The sequence below is a fragment of the Crinia signifera genome, chromosome 6 (assembly GCF_055691185.1).
Source record: "Crinia signifera chromosome 6, ASM5569118v1, whole genome shotgun sequence".
In the NCBI taxonomy this organism is placed as follows: Eukaryota; Metazoa; Chordata; class Amphibia; order Anura; family Myobatrachidae; genus Crinia; species Crinia signifera.
This window is the reverse complement of record NC_139222.1, coordinates 223,117,130-223,138,563: the sequence shown is the minus strand read 5'-3', so window position 1 is coordinate 223,138,563 and position 21,434 is coordinate 223,117,130. Positions and strand designations below refer to the sequence as shown.

Below are 21,434 nucleotides of genomic sequence, written 5' to 3'. Positions count from 1 at the left end.
AGACATAACGCATATAGACTACATGTGAGCTGTAACAGACATCACGCATACCAGACTACATGTGAGCTGTAACAGGCATCACGCATACCAGACTACATGTGAGCTGTAACAGGCATCACGCATACCAGACTACATGTGAGCTGTAACAGACATCTCGCATACAGACTACATGTGAGCTGTAACAGACATCACGCATAACAGACTACATGTGAGCTCTAACAGACATCACGCATACCGGACTACATGTGAGCTGTAACAGACATCACGCATACCAGACTACATGTCAACTGTAACAGACATCTCGCATACAGACTACATGTGAGCTGTAACAGACATCACGCATACAGACTACATGTGAGCTGTAACAGACATCACGCATACCAGACTACATGTGAGCTGTAACAGGCATCACGCATACCAGACTACATGTGAGCTGTAACAGGCATCACGCATACCAGACTACATGTCAACTATAAAAGACATCACACATAACATACTACATGTGAGCTGTAACAGACATCACACATACAGGCTACATGTGATCTGTAACAGGCATCACGCATACCAGACTACGTGAGCTGTAACAGACATCACACATACAGACTGCATGTGATCTGTAACAGGCATCACACATACAGACTACATGTGATCTGTAACAGGCATCACGCATACCAGACTACATGTGAGCTGTAAAAGGCATCACGCATACCAGACTACATGTGAGCTGTAACAGACATCACGCATACCAGACTACATGTGAACTGTAACAGGCATCACGCATACCAGACTACATGTGAGCTGTAACAGGCATCACACTTACCAGACTACATGTGAGCTGTAACAGGCATCACGCATACCAGACTACATGTGAGCTGTAACAGACATAACGCATACAGGCTACATGTGAGCTATACAGACATCACGCATACAGGCTATATGTGAGCTGTAACAGACATCACGCATACCAGACTACATGTGAGCTGTAACAGACATCACGCATACCAGACTACATGTGAGCTTTAACAGGCATCACGCATACAGGCTACATGTGAGTTGTAACAGACATCACGCATACAGGCTACATGTGAGCTGTAACAGGCATCACACTTACAGGCTACATGTGAGCTGTAACAGACATCACGCATACCAGACTACATGTGAACTGTAACAGACATCACGCATACCAGACTACATGTGAGCTATAACAGACATCACGCATGCCAGACTACATGTGAGCTGTAACAGACATCACATCACATTTCTTATATAGCGCAGCATATTCTGTTGCGCTTTACAATTGGAAACAACAGTGATTAAACAAACTGGGTAGATACAAACCGACATGGAGGTAGGAGGGCCCTGCTCACAAGCTTACAATCTATAGGGATAATAGGGGGATACAGAAGTATAGAATTCCCTAGCATGACAGTCCAATCAGATTACAAGACAGTCCTGATGGGATGCAATTAGATAAGAAAGGTACTGGAGGTTGTGTGGGTGTTCCTGAATATGATAGGCTTGCCTGAAGAGGTGAGTTTTCAGGGAACGCTTGAAAGTTTTGAGGCTAGAGGAGAGTCTTAGTGTGCGTGGAAGGGCATTCCATAAGGTGGGTGCTGCCTGACAAAAATCCTGCAAGTGAAGTGGGAGCGAGTAATGAGTGTGGATGAGAGACGCAGATCTTGTGCAGAGCGGAGAGGTCGGATGGGGATATATTTTGAGATAACTGAAGAGATATAAGTCGGTGTAGTCAGAGTAATGGCTTTGTATGTAATTAGAAGTATTTTATATTGAATGCGGTAATATACAGGCAACCAATGGAGGGACTGACAGAGTGGATCAGCAGACGATGAACATCTAGCCAGGAAGAGCAGCCTCAAAGCTGCATTCAAAATGGATTGTAGTGGTGAGATTGTTTTCTTAGGAAGACCGGTAAGGAGGCTATTGCAATAATCAATGCGTGATATAATGAGTGCAAGGATTAGAGTTTTTACAGTGTCTTGTGTAAGGTACGGACGAAATTTGGATATGTACTTGTGTAAAAAAGATTGCGTGCTGCACTTGGTGAGCTGCTCAATATGGGTAACTGGTACTGGAAGGAAAAAAGAGCGCTTGAAAATATGTGATAGGGGGTTAGAAACTTGTGCGTGCCGGTTTTTATAAAACATGTGGTTAACCTGTAAAAAATGTTTACAGCCCTTGGTGGTTGCTTAGGTGCCGTGACTTTGATGTTATTTGGACTGCCGGTGGTCCGATGCAGTGCGCTGGGAGGTTTCTGGCCACTACCTTTCCCTAACTTTACCTTCCCTTCAGAATCTTTAGATGTTCGCGGTCCTCTCCGGCAGTTAGCTGTGTGCCGGAAGTTCGGGGCTCTCACTTCCGGTCAGCGTGTACAGCGTGTGGCGTCTTTGGCGTGTTCAGCGTCTCCACTTGCGATTCAACGCATTTCGAAGCTGCAGGGCTGCTTTGTCAAGGACAAAGCAGCCCTGCAGCTTCGAAACGCATTGAATTGCAAGTGGAGACGCTGTACACGCTGACCGGAAGTGAGAGCCCCGAACTTCCGGCACACAGCTTACTGCCGGAGAGGACCGCGAACATCTACAGACGCTGAAGGGAAGGTAAAGTTAGGGAAAGGTAGTGGCCAGAAACCTCCCAGCGCACTGCATCGGACCACCGGCAGTCCAAATAACACGGCACCTAAGCAACCACCAAAAATACCCGAAAAAGGGCTGTAAACATTTCTTTACAGGTTAACCACACGTTTTATATGTTTTATAAAAACCGGCACGCACAAGTTTCTAACCCCCTATCACATATTTTCAAGTGCTCTTTTTTCCTTCCAGAAAAATGGATATGGTTTTTAGATGCATATAACATGATTTAGAGACAGATTGAATGTGAGGAATGAAGGACAGTTCAGAGTCGAGGATGACCCCAAGGCAGTGAGCTTGTGGAGTAGGATTAATTGTAGTGTTCTCAACAGTGATAGAGATATCAGGTTGGTAACTACTCTTGGCTGGTGGGAATATAATTAATTCTGTTTTGGAAATGTTGAGTTTGAAAGACATTCAGAGACATGGAGCAATACTGACAGTAACAATTCCGGGGAGGATAGATTTAAATATCATTAGCGTACAGATGATACTGGAATACAAAAGAGCTGATTAGTTTGCCAATAGAGGAGGTATAGATTGAGAAAAGAAGAAGACCAAAGACTGAGCATTGTGGTACTCCAACGAACAGAGGTAGTGAGGAGGAGGTGGAATCAGAGAAGCAAACACTGAAAGAGTGATTAGATAGGTAGGAAGAGAACCAAGAAAGGGCTGTGATCTGAAGACCTAGGGATTGTAGTGCTTGTATGAGAAGAGAGTGGTCAACAGTGGCAAAGGCAGCTGAGAGATCGAGAAGAATAAGTAGTGAGAAATGGATTTAGCAGTGGCCAGATCATTGACTACTTTAGTCAGTGCTGTCTCTGTGGAGTGTTGAGAGCGAAAGCCTGACTGAAGTGGGTCCAGCAAGTTGTAGGAGTGAAGAAAGTGTGTGAGGCGAGTGTAGTCAAGTCTGTCAAGTAGCTTGGAGAGGCATGGGAGCTGAGAGATAGAACGGTAGTTAGAGAGACAGTTTGGATCAGAATTGTGTTTTTTAGAATGGGAGTAATAAGTGCATGCTTGAACAGAGAAGGAAAGATATCAGTAGAAAAAGAGAGGTTACAGATTTTAGTTAAGCTTGGGATAAGCACAGGAGACAGAACTTTACTGACTTAAAGGGTATAGGATCAAGAGGAGAGTTAGTGGAGTAGGAGGATGAGAAGAGTGTGGATATTTCATCCTCACTTGTAGGGTCAAATGATGAGAAAATGGCAAAGGCCTCAGGATGGGACGTGAGCAAGTCACTGGCTGAAGTGGAGCATGCCATTTCATCTTGGATTTTAGCAATCTTTTCCTAGAAGAAGGAAGCAAGCTCTTGCGCACTGATATTAGCAGGTGGGGAGGGTGAAGGAGGGTAAAGAAGTGATTTAAATGTATTTAAGAGTCACTTGGGGTTAGTGGCATGAGAGGAGATGAGAGATTGAAAATAAGTTTGTTTAGCAGTGTCTAGAGCATTGCGATAGGAGTGGTAGGTAGTCTTAAATGTGACAAAGTTACTTGGATTTTGACATTTACGCCACCAACATTCAAATCGTTTTTGCAGGTATCTTGTTAGTTTAGAATGCCACGGTTGGCATCTAAGCCTACGTGGATTGTGAGGAGTAGCTGGAGCAGCTTCATCAAGAGTAGTCTGTAGAGTCTGATTCAGGTGGGTTACAGCTGTCTCAGGACAGGCAAGTGTAGAAATGGGTGAGAGCAGTTGTTGCAGAGATGTAGAAAGTTGATCAATAGCATTAGTATTTCTGCGGGTTAGAGGAGGCTTCCATGAATTAGGTATTATAGAGTTTGGAGAAATGAGGAGGTTGAGAAGGTGATAAGGTTGTGATCTGAGAGGGAATGGGGCGTTAGTAAATTCAGAAATATAGCCTAGTGAATACAAGATCAAGGCAGTGTCCCTCCTTGTGAGTAGAGGAGTCAGACCATTGGGAGAGGCCGAGAGAGGAGGTTAGAGAGAAGAGTTTAGAGGCATGAGGAGAAAGTGGTCTGTCAATAGCGATATTGAAATCACCCATAATGATGGTGGAGATGTCAAAAGATAAGAAGTGTGGGAGCCAGGCAGAGAAATCTTCCAGAAATTGTTGTTTGGGAATCCCAGGTGGGCGATAGATAGCTGCGACACACAGAGAGAAAGGGGTTCAATAAGGCACATTTTAGTGACTTGGAGGGTGAAGGGATACATGTGACATTTATGAGGTTGGCTACATTTCTATATTGATTTGACTCAGCTGAATGTGAGTGTGGCAGGTGATTAGGGCCAGGATTTGTTGATATATCACCAGCTAATAAAAGCAGAAGGAGCTAAATACATGTTAGTGGAGGTTTGTTAATATTTGGTGTAGTGACGAGTTTTAGATGTTAAAGTGCACGTAGAGAAGTGAGTAAAAAGCTCATGAGTGTTACGAAGAGGGGAATGAATATTGGAAGCAGAAATGTGCACAGAGGGGATTGTTGTAGGATGAGTAGATTTTGAAAAGAATTCCATATGATATGAAAAAGAGTAGTTTGGAGCGCTTGCTGTCAGTTATAAGGCTAAAGTTAATATTGGAAGGCAAAAGTATTACTAGTTCTTTACCATTATTACAGCTCTACTATGGGAGGAATTCAATTCAGTGTGTTGGACACAATGTGTCGTTCCAGGACAGTCCCATTGGTGCCCTATACAGATGCAAGGGAAGAGCAGCGATGGCAGCCCTACCACATATGGTTGATAAGGCGTAGTCAGAACACCGCATTTAAGTGAATTCCCACTATGAGATTTTGCACTAGTTAGTTCAGTCTATTTATGATTAAGCCATCAAGTTTGGAGGTTGCAGCCAAATCCTGAGTATGTGCTTCCATTCAGCGTACCCTTTTGTAAAGTTTTCTTTCTACCTTGGGGATAAATGTAAACTCGGGGAAACATTAGCACATTAAGCTTTCTTGGTCAGTCCGGTCCCATCTAGCTACCAAAAATATATGCAATCAAACATGTTCCAGCATTTTATACATGATTCTGACCATGATAAGAGGTAAATGACAGTTCACAAACAAACCTGACCCATTTGGAAGCCCATGCATTCCATATGCCAGATGTTTATAAATGCACAAATCATTACCTAATAAGACAGGTAACCTTTAAGTGTAATATGCTCTTTAAGTGTCGTGACTATTCCTGGAAACATTTATATTACAATAGGAGGGGAAAATATAATATTTATGTCTTTATAGAAAATTGTTAGGAACCTACTTGTTTTTCAGGTTCACCAGTGTCTCCTCACCATTTGGAACTAGATTTCTCACTTCTGTTGTCCCAAAGTTATCCACTGTAATCTGTGAGGATGGAGAAAGTCAGTTTTCCACGTGTTAATATGTAAAGTACAAAATATGGGATTTAAAATTATTTTCTAGACACTAAAATGTAATAAGGTCTAGGAACAGGGTTACTTTAACAAACCTGCTCCTCACACCCTGTGTCGGCATTTGCAATTTGAACAGAGTAGACTAAAATGCAATTTGCACCACTTGGCACCTTGGTGGGAAACACTTAGGTAAAGTTAAGTGCCAGTTACACTCTTCTGTAGTGTAACAATTATACAGATGTGGCCTCATATACCAAGCCTTAATACTTCATTCAGCATCAGACATCCAGTGCAAGTGACCCACACTAACCAGACTTTTTCTTTTTAATGTATTTTGCATGTAGATGCAATGAAACACCACTCATGCTGCATCAGAGATAGCTGACTGCAACCAAAGAGGAACAAGTTTTAAATATGTACACCGTCACAGGTGAGCAATCCTGCAGGACGCCGGACAAATTCTGTTTTTAGTAAGGGCACTACAAGGCAAGAACATACCCTGTTAGTGATTGCCCCTCTAAAAAAACAACCACCACAGAGTTTGGCCGGAAATCGTAACCCATTACATTTTGCCCCTGGTGTGAAAAAAGTGCTGCATATCAAATTTACCAGTGCAATCTCACTCACGGGCTGTTTGGCGCACCTGCAACAACAGGTGAGCGCATGCGCGTCCCATTGCCGGGGCCCATTGGGGCTTATGGGTGTTCCATTCTCGATGAAAGGCACGCCAAGACAGAAAGCGATGGCGCGCCCATGGGATGAACATACGTGGCTCTATCTGTACGCTGGATACTATAATATAGGTTTCATAATATAGCCTCTGATCGTCAATGATCCTGGCACACAGAATACTTGGAAAGCTAACATTTTTCACAGCTTTCTCGCTTCCTTTATTACCACTTAATTCCATCTAATATTATACTATAGCAGTAATTAATATTGTCCGTTTGTTCTTTTATTCGTCCTTTTACTGTATGTCTGTTCTCTACAGACTTATATTAATGTAATAATAAAAGTTATTTTTTAACTACTATACCACACCTACGAGAAGGCTAGTGCCCCATCCAGGGAGATCTTTCTCTTATCCTATCTTGGATAATCTTTCTACATATATAATATGTCTCCTCTTATAGTGTGTACACACGGTATGATATGGCTTCCGATGTTGCCGATATATTGAACATCGGAAGCCATATCGCATGCAGATCGCATGCTTTTTTAGGGCTTGCGAGCCCGATGCGCGCTCCAGTGTGAGCGCAAATCGGCAGTAAAAATAGTGAGGGCAGGCAAAACTATATAGTGCAGGTCTTCACTATACAGGCTAAATTGTGCCACTCCATGCATGCCGTGCGATTTGATCGCATCGGGACTCGCATAGCACGGCATATCACCCCTGTATGTACACACCATTAGACACCTATTTTCTAAAGTAAACATGCCTAAACTAGCCTTTCCGCAAAACTCAAGGACTCCATACCCTGTATCAATTTAGTTGCCCTTCTCTGAACCCTTTGAAGTTCCAAGATGTATTTTTTATGGAGGGGTTTCCAGAATGGTTATGGTATTTTAGATCTACAATATCTAGGTCTACAGTCATAAGGTCAACAGTCAAAAGGTCGATAGGGTCAAAAGGTCGATAGGGTCAAAAGGTTAACATGAGTTTTTTTGGTGTCTATATCGACATAGGTCGATATGAACACCGTCTTAGTGTACCGCTATGCTCGCCATGCTTCGGGCGCCATGTGCTGTGCTCGGCACACTATTATATTCTCCCTCCGCGCTGTAGTGGATGTTAGGGCATGAAATGAGTCGGCAGGTCGACTCAATTTTTTTTTAAACCCATGTTGATCTTTTGACTGTCGACCAACAGTGGTCGATCTTATGACTGTTGACCTAGAGTCAATCTATCATGAATCCGGCTACCTTTCAGAACTATACACTGCATTCAAGATGATTTATATATTCACAAAATTACACGATCTTTGATTGACTATCCTCAAGGGACACCAACAGCCCAGGTTTAAGAACAGCCATACTTGAGCACATGGATATCACTAAAACCTGAATGGTTAAGGGTGTAGGCCAGTGGTTCCCAAACTGTGCCCCGTGGCTCCCTGGGGTGCCTCAGGACACTTGCAGGGGTGCCCTGGGTTGGTGATCCAGGACCAATTCAAATTATTAATGGATAATTATTTATGAGCAAAACAAGTGCTGGTGGCTGCCAATTATAAAATGTGTATAAACAGAAGCAACTCCTGCCGTTACCACATAACTGACCCTAAGAATCACATATAAACCCAATCTAATAAATAAAAATTTGGCCTAGGGGTGCCGTGAAAATGTTTTTGATACTCTAGGGTGCCGTGAATCAAAAAAGATTGGGAACCCCTGGTGTAGGCAATGGTAACTGGTGTGCACAATGGTACCTAAGCAAATCTGGGATAAAAGCCTTTCCCCATGTTCTGCAGCTGATATTTTGCAGCTGATATTGCAAAAAGCAATGACCAAAGCAAATCAGATATCCACACTTAGCAGTGAGAGTGGCTGGTTGCGTTACAGATAGAGTTATACATGCAATTTCTTATTAAATCAGCAGATTTGACTGTGAAGTTTAAGCATTTCTATAGAACTATGTATAGGAAATGTAAGACAATTGCCACAGGAGAAACCTGAACCTCAGCACAGAGCAGTTAGATCCTTTCGAAGTGAGTAGGTCCCTGGCTCCAGTGAGACTTGGAGGCAGCTAAATATGTTGTCAATGACATTTCTAAGAGCAGACACGTACTGTAAAATTGAGACAAAACGTATCTTCAATGTTATCTTCCTCGTAGTCCAACAGCTGCTGCATGCTCCTAAAACACACACACACAGAGATTTACAAACACATCACTTATTCTTACATATAGGCACTTTTTCTAATACATTTACATTATTAACAGATTCAGTCAGTGAGAAACAACAGCACAAGGTATTAAATAGCGTTATAGAAGATGAGGCACCTCATCCATTATATGCTGTTATACTGGAGATAGCTAAACTGTTCATACACTGACAGATATGGGTGCTAGGGCAGAGCAGCTGAAGGTTAGCAATTGGACCATCCATGGCACTGAACAGATTGGATAGGTCGGATGTGGCAAGTGGCCTGATTCAGAGTTGATCGCTAATCAGAGAATTCGCAAATGGATGGATTATCGAACAACTGCGCAACGTTTACATTGTGCATTTGCAAGGGCAATTAACAGAAGAAAATTCACATGGAACGTAAATGCGAAGCATAATGAACGTGACTGACAGGAAGCCAGCTTTAGGGGTGGTAACATGCCGCGTTCCGCATGTGTGACGTCAGCTCCGGCCTTGATCAGCCTGTCTCAGTTGCAGATTAGTGGAAGGGTCAGAGCTACTCACATTTGCCAAGACTGCAAAACCTTTAGATGGTTCAAATATTGCGTATGGATTAGCGAGTCGATCCCGGTTAGTGATCCGTTAACAATTCACCCGCAAGTTTACACACAGAGGTTTTTCTTTCTGTCTGGGTGGTGGCTACCTACTCGCAGTAACCTAACTTTGCAGATTAAGCATCAGGTCTGAATCAGGCCTAAGGTTGAATCAATTACTAGGGGAAAAAAGAATACATTTACTAATCCTGTGATATTAAAGTTTAACTTCACAAGAGTCCTTATCTCTAACGATACACTTCCACATATAATGTTCCTTTCAGCTTTTCCCACATTTTCTAGTATGTATTATATACACCTTATTTACAATCACTTACAGTCTATATGGTCATTTTATAAGAAGAATCTATATACAGTCTATCCACTTACTAACAAACAGTGCTCCAAGGGGCACTAAAAGTCTCATTTAGTGGAAAGGCTAATATAATATGGATAGAACAAGCAATTTAATAAGCATCCAATTCATTGTTCAGCAAGAAGTTCTACACAACCTTACCATATGACAAGACTAGGAGGCAAGGAAGTCTAACTTGAGCTGTATACAGTATATACAGCCTTGCCATACAGACCCTCTGGGAAAGGGTCACATTCACTCTCCACAACAGATTTAGAATTGCTATATTGGCAGAATATAGTGGGTGCTTATTACCCTACAACATGACAGTTCCCTCAGATCAACCTTCTCCATTCATAAACATACGATGATCATCTAAATGCATTTCTTCACTCTGCATAGTAACACAGCTGGATCTCATCGGGGACTCCGTGCCTTCACTTACCTCCCTACATCTGGTATCAATTCTTTTAAATCATCCAAGGTGGGATTCTTTTTCAGAAGCTTCTTATATAAAGCCAAAGGGAAGTGAAGATCAACAATGGTAAAGTTGTAAATTGCTAAACCACAAACAACACCGATGAGGTGGAACAAGTCACTGTCCTCAAAAGTCTGAAATGTAAAAAACAAAAATACCAATGGATAAGGGGCATATATTGTACAGCAGCACTAGTCCTGATAACGTAGCTTAAAAACAATGAAACACCGTAAAATTCTTCCCTAAAATTAATGAGAATATCCTATTTACTAATCATGTACAAAACTCTAACACACCGATGTCTGTCTGCTTTAGGCTGGGTACACACTTGGCAAAAATCGGGAGCAAACCCAATCCCCCACCCTTCTTGGAAGCTTCAACTTAGACAAGGAAATCCGCACTTTTTTATGATTCCAAATAAATTTGGAGCAAGTTTGTGTTATCACATTGATGTCTGGAGCCTTAATCTTGATAGGTAACATCTGTAATGCGTACATCAATCTTAGCAGAATAACCGATTTTACAACTTCCCCTCTCCCCAACAGGGACAGAGGGAGGTGTTTCCAGTCAACCAAAGTTTTTATGAGTTTATTAATTATCGGGGGGAAATTTACCTGGTCTAAATGAGATAATCTGTTAGGAATTTGCACACCTAGATACTTCATTTGACTATTATTTGAGTTTAACTTTATGGAGCTTAGCGCGTCCCCTGTAGGAAATTGAGGGGGTAATGCCGGAATAGTTAGCAATTCTGATTTGTCCACGTTGACCCTGTATCCCGAGAAACTGCCAAATTCTTGTAGAATCTGGAATACTGTTGGGACAGCATATTGAGAGTGTGAAAGAAACATCAACATGTCGTCTGCAAATAACGATACACGTAGGTCAACCTGTCAAATCCGAATTCCCTGGAAAGTGGGGGAGTCCCTGAGGGTAATGGCCAGTGGCTCTAGAGCCAGTACAAAGAGCAAAGGTGATAGAGGCAACCCTGTCTTGTGCCTCTTAGTATAGGGAAGGGAGCAGATAACATACCATTGCTTATAATGTTGGAGGAAGAGTTACTATATAAAGTAGTGAGTAGATTAATACATTTATCAGGAAAGGAAAAGCGTTTTAATGTGTGATATAGGTGATCCCAGTGTACCATGTCGAGCGCCTTCTCCGCGTCCAAAGAGAGGATGGCTTTCGGGCCCTCCGACACAGCACACTGGGCCACATACACTACGCATAGGAATCTCCTTATATTTATGGATGAGTTGCGTCCCTTTACAAAGCCTGTCTGGTTGACATGTATCAATGGGGGGAGCATCACCTTTAGTCGTTCTGCCATGATGTTTGTTAGAAGTTTATAATCGATATTTAATAGTGATATGGGTCTATATGAGCTTGAGGCTGTCAGGCCTGGTTTAGGGAGAACACGTATGTGAACTGAGTTGAAGTATGAAGGGATATCGTTTGTGGTCATTATCCTGTTAAAGACTACAGTAACAATTGGGGTTAATTTTGTGGCAAGTAATTTATAGTAATCGGAGGAAAATCCGTCTGGGCCCGGGGCCTTGCCAGATTTTAAACCGGAAATGGCTTTGGAAACTTCCTCAAGTGTAATGTCCTTGGTCAACGGCTCGGAGTCAGCCACTGACGTTTGTGGAGTATTTAACTTTTCCCAGAATTTTGTCGCTGAGTCTAGATCTGAGGTGGGTTTTGAGTATAGGGAAGTTTAATAATCACATAATACCTGTGCTATTTGGGAATTTGAGGTAGTAAGAGGACCTTGGGTAGTATGCAGAGGGTGCACTGTCGCTGGGGGTCTCTGTCCCTGCAGGAGAGAGGAGAGCAATTTGCTAGACTTGTTTCCAAAGGTTGTGGTATATGGTCCCGACAATCGGGATCCCAACAGTCATTAGCCTGACGTCGGGATCCCGACTGGCCGGACTCAGACAGCATGGCGAGCGCAACAAAGCTCTTCGCTGCACTCGCCACGCTGCGGGTCGTGAACCCCCATGAGGGAGAATAGCCGGTGGCCATAGGGACCCCCGAGCGTTGGGGGTTTTGACTGTCGGGATAATGACTGTTGGGATCCCGACTGTCGGGAAACTGTCCGGCACCCGTTTCCAAATCCATGGAAGCGGGACGATTTTGTAAAGGAGTATAGGGACTCTGACTTTTCTATAATCTCGTATAAGGCTTTGGATTCTAAATATGTTGTTTTATTCGCAACAGAAGGTGTGTTTTTATAGTACAGATACATGCTTAGAGCAGGAGTTATATCTCCACCCCTAGCTACCCACCATTTAGGGCAGCACAGACAATGTAGTCATTATTATGACTACCTCATAGAACATGGGTTTGATTCCCACCATGGCCCAAACTGTGTTTGTATTTTCTCCCCGTGCTTGCGTGGGTTTACTCTGGGTATTCCAGTTTCCTCCCACATTCCAAAAATATACTGGTAGGTTAATTGGCTCCCAACAAAATTAACTGTAGAATGATTGTGTATGCGTGTACATGTTGTAGGGAATATAGATTGTAAGCTCCTCTGGGGCAGGGATAGATGTGAATGTTCAAATAGTCTCTGTAAAGCGCTACAGAATATGTGTGCCCTATATAAATAACTGGTAATAAATATATATATATATATAAATATAGCAATCAGGGTTATGTGGCTTCAGAAATAAAAGCTGGAATGGATAAATGCAGTTCACTTTTATAAAGCTTTTATGTCTCTGACTGGTGAGTGCACTATGCCAGTACACACTAACGAAAGAACAAGCACATTAATGATTCTATTGAACATTGTACTTATTGTACGTGCTGTCAAATTAATGCAATAAATATTGCACAGCATAAATGAGTCTAGGTATCTACCACTAGTGCCAATAAATATGTTTTTTTAGCTGCATGTCTTTTGCTCTTAGGCTGTCTGGCCCACCGACAAGAGCAGCACATGTACAAGTATACTTATTAATAAGACTATGACTCTTAAGATGGTTTATCCTACTTTAAAAGATCTAGGAATACAGAATAAACGATCCAATGACAGTTCTGTAAATACTAATTTCCCTTATAATGCATTTGATATTTGCAGGGTGTCCCCACATTTCATTCTCTCGCTCATTTCAAAAATGCATCCTTATGCAACTGCTTATGTGAATATCAGGGCCCTACCCGTGACACTTCTGCTGCTGTACTGTTGGCATCACTGATAAAAGCAAGACTCAGCAAACATAACCCTGATTTTAAAGAATAGGCCCCAGTGTGATAACTAATGGTGTAGAAACATTGACCATCAGTGTTAAGAACAGGGTAATTTGGCTAAGGCCCTACTGTAAAGGTTTAGACACTAGTCCTTTAGGATGCTATGGTGTCTGGTATATGAAGGGTGTAGTAAGAAAGGGTCAGTTTATAATAAATAGCAGTGTTATATTGGCATTTTATTAGTTAGAACTTCATTGGATATCGATTGTGATTGGATAACCCTATTCAGAATACTACTGTACTGCAGACTGCCGCAGCTGCTTGTACTGATATATTAGGTGACAATATTCAGAATACTACTGCAGACTGTCTGAACTGATTATAATGGGTGATTTTGCTCAATTGTGCTTTTATATCATAGTAGTGATTCCATGGCATGGTTGAAACTGTAAAAAAGAAGTTATTGTGGTTTCATATCTGTGCTATGTTAAGAACTTTTAACTATAGGGATATTGTTACTGACCTTTCATTTGTCAGATTTGATTATCACTTTTTACTGGTGTGGGAGGTTTACTGGGTGGGGTAATAACCAGGATGGACACATGATTCTCTTAAGGCAATTAATCAGTGTTGGTTTGTATACCAGTCCTTTAGAATGCTAGGGTGCCTAGTATATGAAGGGTCTAGTTAGAAAGGCAGAGAGAAAGGTTTTGTGAGAACCCAGCGCTGGATGAGGTGCAGCTGTGTACTATGGAGAGGGTTAACGCCCTAACCCAATTTGAGACATATACAATACAGAGAATATTCCAAAGTACTAGCGCAGTAGTGAATAATTTTCTTATCACTTGGGATCTTCTATTTTCTGTATCAGATCCTTTCTGGTATCTAATGGAAACTGACTTACAGTGAAATTCTAGCAGGTGTACCCGTAGCAGTTTCTTTAAGGACACTTCAATTTCTCAGGAGAACATACAGCATGAAATAAACTTACATGAGCTTCCATTCACACCTGCACATCAAGGTTTCTTTGTCTTAGGATGATGACGGACCCAAATTGCAGGTAAAGTATTTATTTGCACAACAATCCAGGTATTCCAACATGAAAAAAAGGTAAAAAAATAGTCTCAAGCAGGTGGGTGGATCACTGACGGCTGTTATCCTCTGTCCTGGGTATGCTGCAGACAATGCCGGACGGGAGAGGAGAAGCTTGTGTACGCCGCTGCAGGTCTGTCCTCACGCTGCTTGTAGGATGCGGCCAATCAACGCGTTTCGGATAGTAGTCTATCCTTTTTCAAGATGTGCCGCTTGAGCTGCTGGAAGTGCTTTTAACAGCAGTCTATTACGTCATGTGACCGCAAGCCGGCCAATGGAAATTTTACCTATGTCCGGCTTCAAACATTTAGGGTACACACTGGGCAATTTCTTAAAATTTAAACATTTAGGGTACACACTGGGCAATTTCTTAAAATTTAAAATTGGGTACACACTAGGCAATTTCTTAAAATTGGGTGGCAATTAAAACATTGGTGACAATAAAAAAGTGAGTGACTTTTAAAATCAATTAAAATATCATATAAAATAGTAAAGAAGTGCGTTATACATAGCAGCATATTTGTTTTATATTTAGCAGCATAGTTAAACATATTGCACATAAAATAGATACAATATTGCACACAACCTGATTAAGCCTCCAGCAGATTAACACATAGATACATTAACTCATATATAAAGCCGGACATTTCAGAAGGGGGAAGAAAATGAGAGAAAAACGGTGGATTAGTATGTTTTATAGTTACATTATATCAGCCATTTGTATTCATAGTCTACATTTAGTCCGTTAGGGACCATAGTATTCATAGTGAATATACATTTCATTTCCATTCTGGCTAATCGTTCTTCTACATCATTTTGTCTCCAATTTGCTTTAACAATTTTGATGCCACAAAAAGATTTTAAACCTCTAATATCACAACTGTGCTTCTCCTTGAAATGTAAAGACACGTTATGCAGTTCATGCCCTTTTTTTATGTTACGGGCATGTTCTGCCAAACGGTCCTTGAGGAGCCTACTTGTACGTCCAACGTACTGTTTACCACAGTGACATTCCAATAGGTATACCACATTTTTAGAATTACATGTCACGAAATCATCAATGGTAAAATTTTCATTATTGACGTTAGATTTGTAATCCGTGACTTTGGGTGTAGTCTTACACACCTTGCACATTGGACATATACTGTACCGCAGCGGTAGAAACCCTTTGACAATACCCTGGTAGTTCTTTTGGGTACACTCTGGGCACTTCTAACCAGGATATTGCTGAGGTTATCCGCCCTGCGGTATGTAAATTTGGGGTGAGGTCCCACAAACTCTTTTAATAGAGGGTCTTTAGTAAGGACGCCCCAATGTTTACTTATGAGTTTTTCCAATAGTGTGTGCTGGGAGGTATATTTGGTGATAAACCTTATTTCCTTGTTTTCTTGTTTATCTTTTTCCTTTACTTTGGGAATAGTGGCATCACGGTTTTTGTTATATGCTTCCTGTATCCAAATTTGATCATATCCCTTTTGGTTAAAGTTGCTCTTCATCTCATCAGCCTGAATTTCATAGTCTTCTATATTAGTACAATTTCTTCTTAACCTGTAGAACTGACTGGATGGGATGCTTTTTATCCAGTTTGCATGATGGTTGCTCTCACTGCTTATGTAAGAGCAACAATCTGTAGGTTTTGAATAATTTTTTGTACAAACCCTTAAATTATCTACAAAGATTGTGAGGTCAAGAAAATTGACAGAGGAAGGACTGATGGTGTAAGTTAGTTCAATATTTTGATCATTATTGTTTAGATATGAGCAAAAATCTTTGAGGGAGGGGGTCAGGACTCCCTCAAAGATTTTTGCTCATATCTAAACAATAATGATCAAAATATTGAACTAACTTACACCATCAGTCCTTCCTCTGTCAATTTTCTTGACCTCACAATCTTTGTAGATAATTTAAGGGTTTGTACAAAAAATTATTCAAAACCTACAGATTGTTGCTCTTACATAAGCAGTGAGAGCAACCATCATGCAAACTGGATAAAAAGCATCCCATCCAGTCAGTTCTACAGGTTAAGAAGAAATTGTACTAATATAGAAGACTATGAAATTCAGGCTGATGAGATGAAGAGCAACTTTAACCAAAAGGGATATGATCAAATTTGGATACAGGAAGCATATAACAAAAACCGTGATGCCACTATTCCCAAAGTAAAGGAAAAAGATAAACAAGAAAACAAGGAAATAAGGTTCATCACCAAATATACCTCCCAGCACACACAATTGGAAAAACTCATAAGTAAACATTGGGGCGTCCTTACTAAAGACCCTCTATTAAAAGAGTTTGTGGGACCTCACCCCAAATTTACATACCGCAGGGCGGATAACCTCAGCAATATCCTGGTTAGAAGTGCCCAGAGTGTACCCAAAAGAACTACCAGGGTATTGTCAAAGGGTTTCTACCGCTGCGGTATATGTCCAATGTGCAAGGTGTGTAAGACTACACCCAAAGTCACGGATTACAAATCTAACGTCAATAATGAAAATTTTACCATTGATGATTTCGTGACATGTAATTCTAAAAATGTGGTATACCTATTGGAATGTCACTGTGGTAAACAGTACGTTGGACGTACAAGTAGGCTCCTCAAGGACCGTTTGGCAGAACATGCCCGTAACATAAAAAAAGGGCATGAACTGCATAACGTGTCTTTACATTTCAAGGAGAAGCACAGTTGTGATATTAGAGGTTTAAAATCTTTTTGTGGCATCAAAATTGTTAAAGCAAATTGGAGACAAAATGATGTAGAAGAACGATTAGCCAGAATGGAAATGAAATGTATATTCACTATGAATACTATGGTCCCTAACGGACTAAATGTAGACTATGAATACAAATGGCTGATATAATGTAACTATAAAACATACTAATCCACCGTTTTTCTCTCATTTTCTTCCCCCTTCTGAAATGTCCGGCTTCATATATGAGTTAATGTATCTATGTGTTAATCTGCTGGAGGCTTAATCAGGTTGTGTGCAATATTGTATCTATTTTATGTGCAATATGTTTAACTATGCTGCTAAATATAAAACAAATATGCTGCTATGTATAACGCACTTCTTTACTATTTTATATGATATTTTAATTGATTTTAAAAGTCACTCACTTTTTTATTGTCACCAATGTTTTAATTGCCACCCAATTTTAAGAAATTGCCTAGTGTGTACCCAATTTTAAATTTTAAGAAATTGCCCAGTGTGTACCCTAAATGTTTAAATTTTAAGAAATTGCCCAGTGTGTACCCTAAATGTTTGAAGCCGGACATAGGTAAAATTTCCATTGGCCGGCTTGCGGTCACATGACGTAATAGACTGCTGTTAAAAGCACTTCCAGCAGCTCAAGCGGCACATCTTGAAAAAGGATAGACTACTATCCGAAACGCGTTGATTGGCCGCATCCTACAAGCAGCGTGAGGACAGACCTGCAGCGGCGTACACAAGCTTCTCCTCTCCCGTCCGGCATTGTCTGCAGCATACCCAGGACAGAGGATAACAGCCGTCAGTGATCCACCCACCTGCTTGAGACTATTTTTTTACCTTTTTTTCATGTTGGAATACCTGGATTGTTGTGCAAATAAATACTTTACCTGCAATTTGGGTCCGTCATCATCCTAAGACAAAGAAACCTTGATGTGCACGCGTGAATGGAAGCTCATGTAAGTTTATTTCATGCTGTATGTTCTCCTGAGAAATTGAAGTGTCCTTAAAGAAACTGCTACGGGTACACCTGCTAGAATTTCACTGTAAGTCAGACTCTAGTTAGAAAGGGTCAGCTTAAAATGAATAGCAGCATTATCCCGGCAGCATTGCCTGTGATCAGTATAAACACGGCATTTGCAGCAGGTTTCTACCACATTAGCACATCGTGTTGAATATTAGGTAGTAAGAGTCACCTGCTAGCAGGGCACCGACCCAGACTCTGTCAGCGGAGCTATATTCACTACCGCATGTGACAGTGATCTGGTTGAACTTACCGTGCTAGCCCTGCAGAACTGCTATCCTACACAGTATTAATAAAGAATTTTGTCAGCAAACACCTGCCTGCCACCCCCATCTTTTATGTGTGTGTACCTACCCCTGTTTGTTAAATGGTTTTAAAAATTTCGCAGCCTTTTACAAATAAACAATTAAAAGTTATATTTTAGAGTCTTACTCTTTGAAGTGCACCTAACAAAAGGACATTCTTCTCTTTCCTTACATGTCCATAAATCATGTCCTGAGGTAGCACACCCCTACAATACGTACCCAGTATTGTTACACAGGGGTCCTCTTCACACTCAAGTCTTGTGCGATCACCCCAAAAACCCTCCTCTTTTCTACATTACAACCACAAAACTTCAGGATCATTATGTTGCCTCTCCTCACCTTTGCTATGAGAACACCAAGACTGAGGCCTACCCTTCATAGTTAGCAGGAATCTGTGGGGGGGGGGAAGCACCGGGGACAGCCTACCTATCAACAGTTACAGTGTACTTGAATGTGCTCCCCACTTTCTCACACCCACCCGTACTGCTCCTATGAAACCAGGACATTTATAACTGTATCAAAATAATAATGACCAAATTTTTCCCCTTTCGTAGTCCCCTGCAAAGGTGTTTTTTAATCATGTCCATTTTTTTCCCGTCCTACGGTGCACAGATGGCGCCACGGCCAACAAGCGCCCTGGCTTGCCGAAGCGACCTGACTCGGCGCGCCGCTTGCTGGGACAAGGTTGTGAGTGTGTCTCACATGCTCGCGCGAGCATCAGATGGGAGCGGCTCCGTCCGTACTTATACCTCACAGTGTGCTATTCCTGTAATGTATAACTCCACAGATTGCACACGCTGCCAGCAGTGACCTACGCAGTGCACCCTAGCTGGTTGCCTTGGATGGTTCCTCTGTGGGCAGCATGTGCTTCGTGTGGATGTTTTTTCATACACTGTATATGATACTAATACACAAGCACCCCCTTTCCCATATATGCATTGGGTCCTTACCTGGCTGACTTCCCACAGTGTAACCTTCGTAGTGCGCCCAACATGGCTACCTCATCTGGTACACTTGTGGATGAGATGAAAAATACATGGACCTGACTGTAGAGTAGGGTTCCAATGAAACAATCGTCCCATTTTGTATTATTTCTTCTAGGGGTAACCTATTCCACCCAGGGTAATCTTACGCAGCGCACCTAAGATGGCTGCCTCTACTGGTTAGGGTGAAAAAGTTGTTATCCAAAATGCTTGCATCAACTTTGTGCCTACTATCCTCTCGAGGCTTTCTTTTAGGTCTGTGTGAATTATCTATTGCTGTACTACCCATATCCTATGTATTATGTGCATTGTTTTGATGTCCGTAAAGCTCACTGAGTCCTGTTGGAAAAAGTGCGCTATATAAATAAAACTACTGCAAATTCTTTGTAGATTTCATTGAAGATATCCAAATACAAAAGAAAAAAAAAAGAGGTCCCACTGTGGGAAGCTCCAACAATTCAGACCAGAAGGCTAGAGGATAAGCATTTTAAAAAGGTACCACTGTTCTCCCATTTACATCATATAATAAAAGTTTAGCATGATTTTACTTACTAAGCTTAGCCTTATGATATATAGTCTAGTCAGGTCCAGACGGGTGCCGGACAGTCGGGATTCCGAAAGTCATTCCTCCGACGTCGGAATCCCGACTGCTCCCTCGTGGGGGTCCACGACCCTCATAGAGGGAGAATAAAATAGGTGGCGAGCGCAGCTCGCCACCGTGCCCGCAAGGGGCTTCGTTGCGCTCCCCCCGCTGTGCAGTCGGGATTCCGACGTCTGACTAATGACTGTCGGAATCCTGACTGTCGGGCAAATATACCACACCCGGTCCAGACAGTAGAACTGCAATAATATTCTGTACCTGATCAGAAAACCAGATGAGTCTTGAATCTTCATAAAAACGAAACATCCCATACTTTGGATCTAATAGTTCTCTCATAATCAGCAAGAAGAACTCCTTACGCACTCCGCCGGCATCAACGGCTTCTTCTCCAACAAAAATTACCTGTAGGGGTCACCAACAGATTCTGTATTTTTAGCAAAAATTCTAGAACCAAATGATAAATCATTTGTATTTTTTGTATAACATCTACTTTACCTTCAGTGGCTTCTTGTAGTCAATATTTTTTGTTTTCCTTAAAACTTCCATAGCATCTCCCACAATATTGTCTCTGCGCACTATTAAAATAAGACAAGGGTCCACTGACTCAACCACTGGGAGAAACATAGATGAAAAATTCTGTCTGTGCGCTTGGTCAACCGCCATCTAACAAAACATGAATTTAGTTAGGTGCTACCATGACACATTGAACCGTCAACTTAAAAAGACTAAAACTCAAATAAAAACAAATTAAATGTAGACCCCCTCCCCACCAAGAGCAGAAATGACCTTCGCCTGCTCCTGAGGTTCCATAATGTACAACAGCTCTGCAGTAAATATATCAAAGAGCTGCAGATATGGTCTGTCTGCTACTTAAGATCAAGGGCTGGATGAACTAAGAGGACAATGCGGTAAAACACACATTTTCAAATGTACTAATACCCGGCTGCCACGTCATGGCAGGTCAGGGTATCACCACCTTGGGTGGCAATACCCTATAGAAGCATATGGGCTTCTATCTCCGCCCGCCATCCACTGCAGACTCCCACCCCCCTCCCCATTCAACTCCTCCTCCCCCTAGTATATGTCACAGCTGGATGTTTGGCTGCAGGGGGGAGTAGGAGATGACGGGGACAGCCGTGCGGTGCCGGCTGCACACCACATCACAGGTATCGCGGGGGGCCTCCTGTTAGCATGTTAATACATATGCGCTAGGATCGCTGCGGCTGGGCGGCGATGTATATTAATACATCCCGCCCTTAATCAGTAAATTGTGGGA

General features: G+C 41.8%; 1 protein-coding gene across 4 annotated transcripts in view; it reads right to left on the bottom strand.

The window, feature by feature from the left end:
• The window catches only part of HERC4 (HECT and RLD domain containing E3 ubiquitin protein ligase 4), a 303,379-nt gene that overhangs the window by 10,516 nt on the left and 271,429 nt on the right, over nucleotides 1-21,434 (bottom strand). For all 4 annotated transcript variants that reach the window (XM_083148985.1, XM_083148984.1, XM_083148983.1 and 1 more), the window contains 5 exons: nucleotides 20,654-20,821; nucleotides 20,417-20,560; nucleotides 10,221-10,387; nucleotides 8,769-8,835; nucleotides 5,872-5,954 (listed from right to left, as the gene is read on the bottom strand). In XM_083148985.1, the coding sequence (XP_083005111.1) occupies nucleotides 5,872-5,954; nucleotides 8,769-8,835; nucleotides 10,221-10,387; nucleotides 20,417-20,560; nucleotides 20,654-20,821 (629 nt within the window). The remainder of the gene's footprint in view (nucleotides 1-5,871; nucleotides 5,955-8,768; nucleotides 8,836-10,220; nucleotides 10,388-20,416; nucleotides 20,561-20,653; nucleotides 20,822-21,434) is intronic.